General features: G+C 32.3%; 1 protein-coding gene across 1 annotated transcript; it reads left to right on the top strand.

Moving 5' to 3' along the window:
* Positions 1-7,177: 7,177 nt before the first annotated feature.
* On the top strand, positions 7,178-8,128 carry LOC124366815. Its single transcript, XM_046823417.1, has one exon. The coding sequence runs from the start codon at positions 7,178-7,180 to the stop codon at positions 8,126-8,128; it is 951 nt and encodes a 316-aa protein (XP_046679373.1).
* The last annotated feature ends 6,012 nt before the right edge of the window (positions 8,129-14,140 follow it).

Raw genomic sequence — 14,140 nt, 5'->3', positions numbered from 1 at the left:
ATTACGTTCATCTAGAGCAATATGTTCCAAATTCCATTTTTAAAAGAGAAAGTCAAAGCTGAAATTATTACTGAAGCATCTGTGTAACAAATGTTCAGCAATTTTACATAAGTCGTGACAAAACTTTTTCTTTCCTGATAATAGTGAATTAAATAAGACATTCAACTCATATTTAACTCTTAAAAAAACGAGTGAGTACTAAAGTGGTGTGCTGAAATTTACTTTAGCTATTTATTTTTGTCGGTGTAAATGAAAATAAAAATGTGTATTGCTATTGGATATTCTGTGTGTGTGTGTGTATGTGTGTGTGTGTGTGTGTGTGTGTTTGTGTTTATGTGTTTATGTGTGTGTGTGAGAGTCAACAAGGTAAGCCTAGGGGAACCAATTATCTATCAAATTCAAAACAATAATGTAATTAAAACTATTTAAATTAATTATAACTTTCGTTTAAGGTAAATCAATTGTTATTATACTATGACACCATTGTTCGCAGACCATTTAACCGCTATTAAAATAATAAAGTCCAAATGCAAATTTTATATTCGTTAATAACAAAGGCAACAATGTTTTGTCAAAATTAGACATTAAAAAATGAATGTTTCCAGGCCATGTTGCAATATATTTTCGAAATATAAAAAACACATTACGCGTGTTTTGATTTTCACTCTACCTATTTTCAGTTATAACCTAAATAAAGAAACAAGACTGACACTACAAACGAAGGCTAACGAGCCACGTTTACAAGGCACGATTAAAGAACAACAGTGAAGAATTATCGCTGAGGGAATAAGGGTAGAAGGGTTTGATTAATTTATTACTCTCCCGGAAACCTTCATTACAGTATCATCACAGAGTTGAGTGAATACCGTCTTCCTTCGAGATACTTCTGGTAAATGGAACAATCAGTATGTATTCAATTTGTCCTACTTAAATTGTTTAATTGACGACAAAGTAAACCTACCAAGTCTGCAAATGGTCCAAAACATTCAGATTCCACACCTATGTGACGTAATGTCACAATACAGTTTGAGATCTGTAGTACTATGACTCTGAGGGACTATGACTCGTGACTCGAGGTACTCGGACAGACATTAAAGAAAACATAATTATATAAAGTGGTTTTAAGGTGAATACTAGGAATGTACCTGTCAAAAAACCTATATAGGCAGCCGTTAAGTTACTTATATTTTGTTACTTTAGATTTGCAATTCTTGCCGATATAGTCTGACCAATAATGTATTTTATGTTGTGTCAGCTTTGGCCAAACTTTATATTAACCTGAAAATAAAACAATGCAATCAAACCTAAATATTTCTAAAACTAACAGACTTAAAGTAAATTAAACCTCAAAACAAAATTACAAAGATATAATCCAAAATTCTATTACTTTAAAAAAGATATATTACGAAACTATAAAACATAATAAAGTACTATTACATGAAAGATAAGAAATTGTCTCATAATTACCGCACATGGCAATGTATCAAGACCGATATCTAGCCTGTTCCTCGTATTTTATTCCCTAAGAACAAACGGTTAAGCTAGGATAAAATTTACATATCAAGAAAATTGGGGAAGATACACGTTAAATTAAATTTAAGAGGAAGAAATCATATGTTAAACAATCATGCTATGAATTGGAAATGTACAGTCCATTAACTCTATTAACTTTTCATCGGGAAAGGTTTGTGGAATTTATTAATCCTTTACCAACTATTAAAGAGTTTTATTATATTTTTTTTATTAATAGCCGGATCTGTTGAACAATCAAGATGCGCTATTAAATAAAGATGGTTACTTGTTTAATTTAGCACACATTTTTTGTGCGATTTCCAAGGATTGTGTTTGCGTACCTCGAGGGAGTTTTGCACATCTCTGTTTTGTACGGCGGTTGACATGTCTCTTTTATATTTAAAAATTTATATTTTTTAGAAATGCTAGTATATTCTTTAGCTTTGTGGCTACAACCTATCATACTACTAGATTCAATTAAGCTCGCAGTGAGTTTTCTTTCAGTTTCAATTTTGAATTTAAGTTTTAGGTTCAGGTTTTCTTCCAATGCCCATCAGATATTCAGGGATGACTTTGAAAAGGAGAGATGTCTAAAATGCCACAGCATGGCGATTTGGATAAGAAGTGATCTTTGAAGAAGTGCAGTTCTACCCCTGCCAATCACGGGTGTGATCAGTCTGGTGTAAGATAAGATTGGTTTTATCACTGTATCACCCGTCACGCGAAGAAGCCTTTTACAGACTCGTGTGTAATTTTTTCTCCAGGATGAGCTGGTGAATTTATTTTTTCAGTTTGTTTACTACTATTAGAAATACTTTTAAAAACAACTGAACCAAATAAATGTAATTGAATATTTGTTTAATATTTTATTGAGTTACAGTCTGAATATTCGTTTGAATCACATTACCATTTTTACTGAAAATAACAAAGGGTAATACAATTATAATTTTCATTTGACAGTTTTTAATTTTATTCTATAATGATTGAACCCATGTGGCCATTTTGCTTTTTTAACACATAACCTTAACGGGACGTTCTCGTACTATAATTATATTTTATCTTTACACAATTAATTAATAAATACGTTTAAACACGATAATTTTTTAGAATTTATAATAAAAATAATTTGTTTGATAAATGGATATATCACCAATGTACCGAAATTAGGTATTTTGATGACACCGAGATGTAACTTGTCGTGTGACAAAATGTATTGTCTGAAACTTTACAATTTTATAACTAAATTGATTCCCTGTCCTTCCTACTTGAGTAAAATAATTTCATTTTAATAGATTCTGACACCAAAATTTTCTTTTCTGAATCCTTACGCATCGATCCTGGCAGGATCGTCGCTAGTCATGATGCCTGGCTGTGGTCCTAGTCGTTTTGTCTCTATCAAACGAGGAGTACATCTATCATCTTCCAAATAGTAAGATAAAGAAGGAGCCTACGTCATCATATCCTCAAATCCTTAATTATAAAGACATAGAATTTTTTCCTAATTTTACATAACCATTACGAAATAAAATTAAAAATTTCACTGCAGTTGAAATAAATTTCAATCGAGTTATTTGAGTTTCATAAAAAATATATTAAAATGTTCACTTAAAACTTTTGTGGAATATTATTACATATAAGAAATATGTAAGTCCGGTACAGGAGTTAGTTTAAAACACACCTCACTTAAGATTTTATTATTATATTTTATAAAATTTAAATAATGTATTTATGTAATGTAGCCAACAATATAAGATAATTCTAAGCAAAAATCGCGTATATCATCTAAATTTTAAGTGATCATTATTTTTAAAGAAGTCCGAGCCACAAGGATTTCTCTTTTTCACCTGGTTAAGGTTTAACTTGCATCGTAACACACTCAGAAAAATATGTGAATGTATCTTAGATTCTGTGTAGTCCCAGGTACAGCGTAACATTGGTGTATGAGCGGAATACATTCGGTCACGCGATGCTGTCTTTAGTTCCTGAACTGTACCACATTTACTTTTATTATGTTTGTGATTTTCAAATCTTATAATTAAACATTAATCACAAAATGTGTTACTTATCGCCAATCCTGATAACAGGTGTATAAATTCGGCCCGTTTTTTATATTCTTAAATTCCGAGGAAATATGAAAAAATGTTTCCCAAAATATTTTTGAATTAAAAAAATTATAACTATCCCAAATTAATTGACACCATACATCTGATTCTTTTAATCCAGATTGCGCAGTGATGAATTACACCTTATGCGTTGGAAATACTATTTAAAACTATTATAAAACCCTCCTTTATAATAAGGCTGTGAGTGTGCCGATAATTTACTCTTAACTGTTTTGCTTTCGTGTTATATGATATACTTACTGTAGTTTAAGAAAATAAAACACATGAATGGACGCTGTCATGTCTCATCGTTCTATTTTTTTGTACTACAGTCTAAAAAACAAGGTTTCTATAGCGCAAAACCTATTGTAAACCACTATTTTAAACTATATGTATAATGTTAGTAAGGATTTCTCCCTAGAAAGGAAGCAGATGCATTTTGAACGTTCATACAAGCTTCTCCAAAACTAAGTAGGTGTGTATATTTCCTCATCGGCAAACTATTGTGGTGGAAATATCATAACCAAGAGCAAATAACAAGCGCTGGAAACATAAACTTTTTGAGAAATGTAAATATCATGTCACTCATGTCGGGACAATAAGACAACTCCGGACCGGAAGCGAACTTAAATGGCTCGAAATAGATATGGCTTCTAAATTTCTGAGCACTTTGTGTTTGCTGTTTTAATCAAGTCAGCAAGGCAAAATCAGCTGTGCCACTGCAAATATACGTGCTCTCACACGCGCAAAATCTAACATAAGGCTCAGTATAATATACGATCCTCTTAAATATGAACACTGAAATATTATTTACTTAATGTATGCCTACTTACATTTAAAAAAACATATAGCTGCATCATATTAAATCATAAATGCTTAAATAAGTCCTTTAAACCATTCTATTTTGAAAATATCCTGCGAACCCGGGATTAGCAGCTAACACACACACACACACACACACACACACACACACACACACACACACACACACACACACACATATATATATATATATATATTTATATACTCTTTGTAATACTTTTTATTTATTCTTGTTTTAAAATTACGTGTTCAAAATTTAATGTATGTACACATTGATTAAACATTGTTTCCTTTAAGTTATTTATTTCTATCTTATTTTGGTGTTGTTATTAATAATAGGCCAACAAGTTAAGTAGCCCCCTCCCACCAAATACCCCTCGTCCCCCTTTCCATTTGCTTCATTAATGTACGATTGTCTGTAACTATATTTTAGCCGTACCGTTAAATAACAATAAACTTCTAAAAACTAATTTTATATTAGAGTATATAAGAACATTGTAAAGACGTTTGAAACTGCCCAAAATAAAATATTTATTCTATCCAGATACGTAATGAAACATAACAAGTAAAACTTGCAAGGGGGTACTGAATTTCCAAAGGATTCGTCTCTGTTGAAATTATATAAGCCCTTAAAAAAAGTTTAGTAAAAAAACATAAACTGTTAAACAAATTTTGGGAAAAAATAGAGGCCTTTCTAATAGATTTATAATAACATCGCCATAAAAGTGCATCCTTTCGAAAGATTAAATTATTGAACCATAAGTAATCCAAATTAGATGTGTGGAAGGATGAAAGAAATTTTTGAAAACATAAATCCCAAGTAGAAAATCCCCTTCTACTTTTAAATTACGGCAGGACGATTGTCGGATCTCGTTTGTCTTTCAGTAATCCGTCAACAAGATTAACTCTTATTAGGAGCCTCAGTTTGCAATTGGTCGATTCCATTCCGTTTTAATTAGTCCATAAAATATTATAAATACATTATTTATTTAAAATTGTTAAGGCAAAGGTTGTCTATAAGTGTTAAGTATTGGAAATTTAACGATTGATAATCTTGTAAATCTAGTACAAATCTCAACAGAAATATTTGAATCAGGGGAGGTTCCATGAGGGACCTAAATAAATATCAAATTAACATTTAAAGTTTATTGTAATAATTTAATATACAATGAAGATAAAGTATCATTCCGCACACAAACTTAACAGCAACAAATAAAACAATTCGAGGGGCTTTGGAAAACTTTGAGAACTTTGATTAATCCCTGATTGGTTCAATGAGCTTAGGCTTAGTAGGAAGCTTTTATGTCGAATTATCTCCTTAATGGAAGGAGTTACATTTTGTTGTTGCTCTTTGTATTACACAATTATTATAATCCCTATTTTACCTTTATGTTTCATGGTTTGTGTTTTGTATCTCTAATGTTACTTCGTTTACACGTTATGTTTAAACATAATAACGGCCCATGGACGGTTAACTGAAACTCTCGTAATACAAAACTCCTTGTAACAAAGAATGTATTGAACAATAACATATTGGTTCTGTTTTGTATTTAATTTTTTAGGACAAATTATAAATTTTACGTCAACAAATTGCCATGTTAGAGTTTTTTAACTGGCCATACATTTAAATAATATTTTGAATATGTTATGATATTCTTCATAATTTTCATTCTTGTCACTAAAACATTTCTCATGACTTTTACATATAACAAAATCATAATAATCCGTATTAGCATGTTTTTATAAAAGAATACAATTGATATCTTACAAACAGTTCACTACAGCATATCAACTATGTGAAATTTCCTATTGAGGAACTCTTTCCGGTCACGTACATTCCTTTCTACAGCGGCCGGATTAGATTACATTAGGTCTTCGTATGGAACATGCCTTAATGCTTTTCCTGTAACAACATAAAGAATGTGTACATATTTACACATATGGAATATTTGGGAGTAAACCCTAAAAGCGTAGGCGGAACTTAGTATTATTGAAAGTGAAAAGAAAATAATACCATGTTAACACCATGTGCCACCCCCGCATTCAGTTTTTTCTTAAAAATACTCGGGAAACAGGCAAAATAATCCCATTTTACATTATTACTAAATTGAAAATTACTATTAATATTGACGAAACATACTTAGAAATATAAGGCGGATTTGTTTAATTGTTTTAAAGGAATTAAACCATCTTCACTAAAACACGGCGAACTCATTTGGTGTTGATTTACTAAGTAAAGGGATAGGGATCAGTACAACTACAAGTTAATAGTAATCGTAAATATAGTTATTCACATTAATAATTATGAATAAATATAATCCCCTAATTATATCATATTTGAATTAGTCAATCATGCAATGTACACGAATGTCTTAAAACACTAAAACTTTACGACCAGAGTCACTTGGAAAGTATTACAGTGTAATTGCTAAACAACCATTTAAAACAAAATAATTTTTGAGCGATTTGCTTTTACAGTCATGGGCTCATATTTCGTGGTCTTGAATCGTATTACTTCCGAATAATAGTTTTCAACATGTTTTAGAACTTTTTTTTAATTCATTGAAGGTAAATGAACTATTATATCAACAAAGGCGGTATACCAAACAATCTAAAGGCGGTTTGTTTTGGGCAGACAGCCTTCCGTTACGCTCTCACATTTAACATTAAATTGTAAGTTATTACATAGCTGTTACACTCAATTTATATTTTTGTGAGTTTTTTTAAATATCATTCTCAGTATGGCATCAGAAAACTGTGGCAATTGTAACGATAAACTTTCTAAAACCGGAGACTATGCATCGTGCTCATCCTGTAGCAGAGGCTTCCACTTTGAAAGATGCAGTGTGAAGAAGCAAACTTGGACATCCATGGGCGCTAAGCAGTCTACTTGGGTATGTACTATTTGTAGAAAGAATAAAAAAGGTTCTACATCCCAAAATGAAGATGAAGACGCACTTCCCCAAGCAAACCCGGATGACGATTTAGAGGTTAGTAGCCTAGGTGTTCAGAGGTCTATCCTCGCCAAAGTAACGGCCCTCATGGACATGAAGGGAAAACTCGACAGTATTGAGTCATCTATGAAGTTTCTCGCTGAAAAGTATGACTCATTGCTGGATGAGGTCGTCGAACTTCGAGCTGAAAATAAAGAGCTTAAAGCCGAAGTTAACACCCTTAAGTCAAATGGTCAAGCTTCCAGAGAAGCAGTTGACAAGCTGAACACCAAGGTGGCAGAACTTTCAGCTGATATTGCCGACCTGGACCAATACGGTAGAAGGCTAAACCTAGAAATACATGGGCTGAAAGTGGAAGGAAACTCAGCACAAGAAAATCTTGCAGAGGTGCTACAAAAGGTGGCCAAAGACATCCATGTGGACTACCAGCCTTCCCAAGTTCATCAGGCACATCGTCTACAACCTCGTAAAGACGGCAACCCACCCACCATCATCGTCCAATTCTATTCAAAGACTATAAGAGACAAGTGGCTGCACAGTGGGAGAAAAGCAAAAATCAGCGGAGTTTATTTCAACGAGAGTCTTTCGGGTTATCATAGGCTGTTACTCAAAGACGCTAAGCTAAGAGCCAGAACACATGGCTACGCTTTTGTTTGGTTTAGTGGCGGGAGAGTATTGGTGAAAAAGGGAGAGAAACCAGTCAAAATGTTCTGGTCATCAAGTCTAGAGACGACCTAAAAAAGATAAACTAGGTTAGCCTAAAGTAAACTCAAACAAAAAACTAACTTAAATTGTTTTAACTTCGAAATGGAGCCCTTTTTCACCAGTATTCTGGATATTTGGTTGTTTATATTGTTTGTTGGAAGCTGTAGCATGAATTTAGCCTATATATTACCACCACAGCATTTCTTACCATATTTATACTATAATAGTAGGCCTTTAGAAATTGTTGATTTTTTCATAGTTTGTTTAATTTATTGTTGTTTATTGTATCTAGATCTCTGTTGTGTGTTGTTATTGATTGTTGTTATTGCTCTTTACACCTCTTTAGTTTATTGTTCCCTTTATTGGAGGCAAAGAGGGTTTGTTAATTTTTTAATAGTCTATTTAGCTTGTTATTACTTGTTGCCTCTCTACCTGTTGCCAGTAATGTTTAGATTTTGTTGTTACATTTTAAATAGTTTAGTCTTAACTCATTATTCATGCAGGAATTAAATTTAACCGATAGTCGTTTATATTACTGTAATTATGGCAGTTTTGATGAATGGACAAATAGCCTAGGTGAAAGTAGAAAGGATATAGACCTTCTTTATCTAAACATCAGATCTCTGAATAAACACTGGGACACACTAAAATTACAAATTTTATCCAAAAATAGTAGGCCTAAGTTTGATCTGATTATTTTATCTGAAGTGTCATGTGACTCTCATGAGTTAGCTTTATTTAGTTTGCCATCCTACACTAAAGTGTCAAAACTTAGAGAAAACAAGGGGGGAGGGGGGATTGTTATGTTTGTCAATGACCTAACGCTTCAGTTTTCACAAATCACAGTTGATAACATAAGCACTTACGAACACATTACTGGAGAAATTTGAGTATAGTGGGATCGAAAGAACCTTACAAATTTATTATTCATGCAGTGTACAGACCTCCCACCTCCTCTAGTGGTTTTTCACTCCCACAGGCCACCGAAGAGCTAACTTATGCCCTCACGAAACTGCACACATTCGAAAATTTGATACTAATAGGGGATACCAATATAAATCTGAAGAACAAAAGTGATATAAATGTATTGAGTTATGAGGCAGCATTAGCAGAAAGGGGCCTAGAAAGGGGTATATGGGACTACACGAGAGAGGAAATACGCCTGGGTAGTGTAGTAAGATCATGCATAGACCACATTTATTATAAACTGGATATGTCTATTAAAAACATTTTCACTGGTATAATTAAAACCAAAATTTCTGACCATTACCCTATAGTTGCCAGAATAGAGCTATTGGGAGGAAGAAAAAGAGACACTGAGGTTGAAAAAAACTAAAATACTAAAAGAACCACTGCTAAGGAAACTCATAGAGAAAGAAACTTGGGATATAGAAGATACAACTAGTGTAAATGCAGGATTCGAGAAAGTAATAAATAAATTCATTAGCATCTATGACAGAAGTACTATTACCATAAATAGGACAGGTGGGAGGATTGATAAGCAAGGTGGACACCACGTAAGGACTCCACTGAAAGAATGGATGAACCAGGAACTAATAAACTTAATAAAGGAAAGGGACAGAATATTTAGACTATGGAAAGGGGACCCCTCTAACATCAGATTCCGAAATTTGTACAAGAATTTAAGAAATAGATTGAACAATAAAATAAAGTATAGAAAAAATAGGTATTACCAGCATTTATTCGAAGTCAACAAAAACAATTCCAGGAAGGTTTGGGAAAACATAAATTATCTTTTGGGAAGAACAACTAAAAATAATATTGATAAGACAATTGAGGTGGCTATGGGAAAAAACCATGAATAACAAAGAAATTGTGGATAGCTTTGCCAATTATTTTTTAGAAGGCATTGATAGAATAAAACACTGCTGTGGTAATAGAGAGGAATGTGATATAAATGACAATATGGATAACAGTGTATTACAGAATTTCTACATACCTATAGCTACTCCGAAAAGTATTGTAAAAAATAATAAAAGGCATTAATGCTGACAAGTCCCCAGGAATCGATGGAGTAAAGAATGAAAGACATTCAAAAAGCAATGGATGGTATCACCAAACCATTGACTATATTAATAAATAAATCATTAAAAGAAGGAATATTTCCGGATTGCTTGAAAACATCTATTGTTAGACCAGTATACAAAAATAACAGTAAAAAGGATTTTCAAAATTATCGTCCGATAGCCATATTATCATCTGTAGAGAAAATATTAGAAAAATATGTATTAGAAAACTTAAATAAATACTTAGATGAGAATAAAATATTAAGTCATAAACAATTTGGATTTAGAAAGAATTACAACACTGAAATGGCATTAAAAGGGTTTGCAGATATAGGAAATAAAATTATGGACACTAAACTGCATGGATTGGCTTTGTTTATTGATTTTTCAAAAGCTTTTGATACTGTAGAGCATAATAAGATTGTTGCAGCCCTATTCAAAATGGGTGTGAGGGGTCCCTATTTAGAATGGTTTAAGAGCTATTTAAAAGACAGGAAATTTGTGGTAAAAGTATTGAACACACTAAGCGATGAGAGAAATATAAAGTACGGAGTACCGCAAGGAAGCCAAATCGGTCCAGCTCTTTTTATAATTTATTTAGATGAGATTTTAAGAAAGATTGAGGATTGTCACATTTTTGCTTTTGCAGATGACATACTACTCCTGTCACAGCATAAAGATATAAGAATTGCAGAAGAAATACTACAGAATAATTTTAACACGTTAAACAAATGGACTCATGACAATGGCTTGATAATAAACAACCAAAAGACATGCTTAATGCATATTTGCCAAAAGAATATGAAAATTGATAGAGTAGTAAATATTAAATACCATGATTGTGAATGTTTGCATGGTCATAAACAATGTCAATGTGAGAGTATTAAATTGGTTGAAACTGTGAGATACCTGGGCATAACTGTTGACAATAGGCTAACATGGAAACCTCATGTAACTTTACTACAGAGAAAACTCGGCCCCTGTATTGCCATAATGCATAAACTGCAAAATAAACTTACTGAACAAGCAAAGATAGCAGTTTATAAGGCACTATTTCAATCAATGATCACATATGGAATAACTACCTGGGGAACAACAGCGAATAGCCATTTAAACCAAATACTAAATTTACAAAAAAGATGTTTAAGGGCACTCTACGGATATGAATTGGACATAAATGACAATCAATTGGACCAGCACTATAGTTTAAAGGGACAACTAACACCTAAAGGATTGTATATATTTAAAATTTTACAGATATATTATGAAAACAAACAATTTAAGGAAACCCTGGACAGAAGCTATAATACTAGGCATTTGGCTAAGTACAAAATACACACCCCAAGGACAGACTATGGGCGCAGGCTACCAGAATATATAGTACCCAATCTATTTAATCAACTGCCTAGTGAAATAGAAAATTTACCAAATCTAAAGAAGTTTAAAATCGGCAGCCTACATTTGGTTAAATACAGCTAGACCTCTATATCAAGTATAAAGACAAAACTTGCCATTTGTAGATGTCTTAGAAATAGGCCTAGCCTGGCCCAATCCCCACTAGCCTGCACTGACATTCCACTACACTGCACAACACTCAAAACTATTTTCATTACTCAGATTCACTCTCACTGTACTAGACTGTTGTTTATTCACACTACTTTATTCACCGACTACGAAAAGGCCACTAAACCCACTTTACTCAGTGAGCAAACATAACATAAACATAACCCAAAAACAAAACATAAACCTAACCACGATTAGCAGAAACTGTTTCGACCAGACGACACTACTGCACACAACTGGAGACAGACAAAGAGGAACAAATTCAGACAGGTATGCACGTATTACACACCACTGAACTCCTAGAAGAATATATTGTTATTATTATTAGAAAAATCGTTTTCAGATATCTAACCATGTTATTGTAATTTATATTGTTTTTCGTTATGTAATCGTTATATTATTTTATTGTTATTGTTATTGTTATTGTTATATTAAGTTCAAACCATATTCATACAATTGCCAAATATAAATAGAAACATGATGCCTGCCCTAAACCGCAAATAAATCGTCATTAGTAGTTTAATTTATTAAATTGATTTAAGCGATACAACTTATTAAAGACATTATTAACAGTAGAAGTGGAGCAGTAGAAGTAAGGAAATATCGCTGGACCTCGCCGACAAGTTTTTTATGTAACTTGGCGAGGCCAAACTGTGTAAAACAATGTAATTGAATAAATAAATAAATAAATAAATATAATCTTTTGGATAAATACTAATTAGCCAAGTAAACAATATGACTTATGACACGTTTCTCGTTTAGATGGTAATCAATTTGTTGTATCAGTAATGTTATACTTGCTACTGTGCTACTGGATTTCTCTCCTTACTAACACTTTGACTGATTTAAAATTTACCTATACATGGTATTTATTTATGTAATAATATGAATTAATATTTAAAAATTGTTATTATAATGCAAATTTGTAGATATTTTTCCATAGACTAGTCCTAAAAATCCCCATTAAAATTATTTCTAACCCGATTAGAAAACACTACTTTACGCCCTGTCTAACATTTGTGAAACATAGCGAAATGCATCTCGATAGGAAAATCTTCTAATGGCAACTGTGATTTTAGAGACTCGTTTTTTAAAATATGGATGTCAAAGCCACTATACACGGTGATTTGTACAAGTTGTGTTTAGACTATGTAATTCCACCTCTACCATTCATATGTGTATTCATTCTGGTGAGACATAATATTGACGTTATCACGATAGAAACAGTCACGTTAAGCAGCACTCTACAGACTTTCTTATGTGTATTTTTAATCTTCCAGGTCTCTAGGAGAGTTTCTGTGGCTGTTGGAGTAGGTTTTTAAAGCGTAATCATGAAGGATTGTGGCTTTCTTTTTACTTATCACAGGAAGAGCCTGGAACAAAGCTAGCCCCCTTACTTCCAAAGTGACATTAAATCTTACTCGAGTCCTTTTATGATTTTGTCTAACCTTACCCATCCTGAATATCAATCTACCATACGGAAGCACCGCAAAATTGGTTTTATGATGTAATAATATGAGGGTTGACCTCATTTCCTTAAGTAGACAAAATATCGTCCAAAGTGGGCCTTATTTAGTGAATTTATGTATTCAGGTTTATTAAACCACTATCAAAAACAAATGTTTCGTAACATGTTATTGAAATTATTCTCTGTTACTTAGTTTTAAACTGGAATAAATAATAATTTATTAATCATTTCCCAATATATAAAATTCATACAACAAATGATTTATAAAAAATACAATACATATAGGTTAATTGTTTTATGGTGTTACTGATTGTCTTAACAAAAATTATGTTATCTGTGACGATATTTCCCATGCCTTTTGTTAATATGAAACTCTTTTGTTTGTTAAGAAAAAGCAAATTTTGAATTTAATATAGATTTTAATAATATATTTACCAAGTATATATAAGCATGTAACAATTCCTTCCGTATATTGCATAACACTCTTATGTTCTTTATAGTTAAGATTCTCGTTGTCCATTTGGTTGAGTTTAACACACTAAAAAAATATGAGAATATATCTTAGATTCCGTCAAATCCGAGATACAGCGTAGCTTTGGTCTGCGAGCCTAACACTCGGTTAACGCGAAGCTATATTTAGTCTTCCCTAACCAAAACACATTTACTTTTATTTCTCACAGGGTAGTAGAAGGACGCCAAACCACGTATCTTAACAGGTTCCAATAACATTTCATACAACATTTGAAATTCATGGTACATTTCATTCTTGAAATTACCTGCATACACATCTTTATCAACATATGTTGCCACATAATACATTGAAATTTTATGCTCATTAAATTAGATTTTGGTACCAGTGTTTAAATAATAAAAGTATACAGACCAAGTCACCATAAAATGATTTTGTGTGTAGTTAGGCTACATGTGTTAATACAGTGTTTGATAAGTCCATACCGTATTTCGTGTCAGCTGCATACAATTTTTTAT

The sequence above is a fragment of the Homalodisca vitripennis genome, chromosome 7, assembly GCF_021130785.1.
Source record: "Homalodisca vitripennis isolate AUS2020 chromosome 7, UT_GWSS_2.1, whole genome shotgun sequence".
In the NCBI taxonomy this organism is placed as follows: Eukaryota; Metazoa; Arthropoda; class Insecta; order Hemiptera; family Cicadellidae; genus Homalodisca; species Homalodisca vitripennis.
The sequence above is the reverse complement of the archived record's forward strand: the minus strand, read 5'-3'. Positions and strand labels throughout refer to the sequence as shown.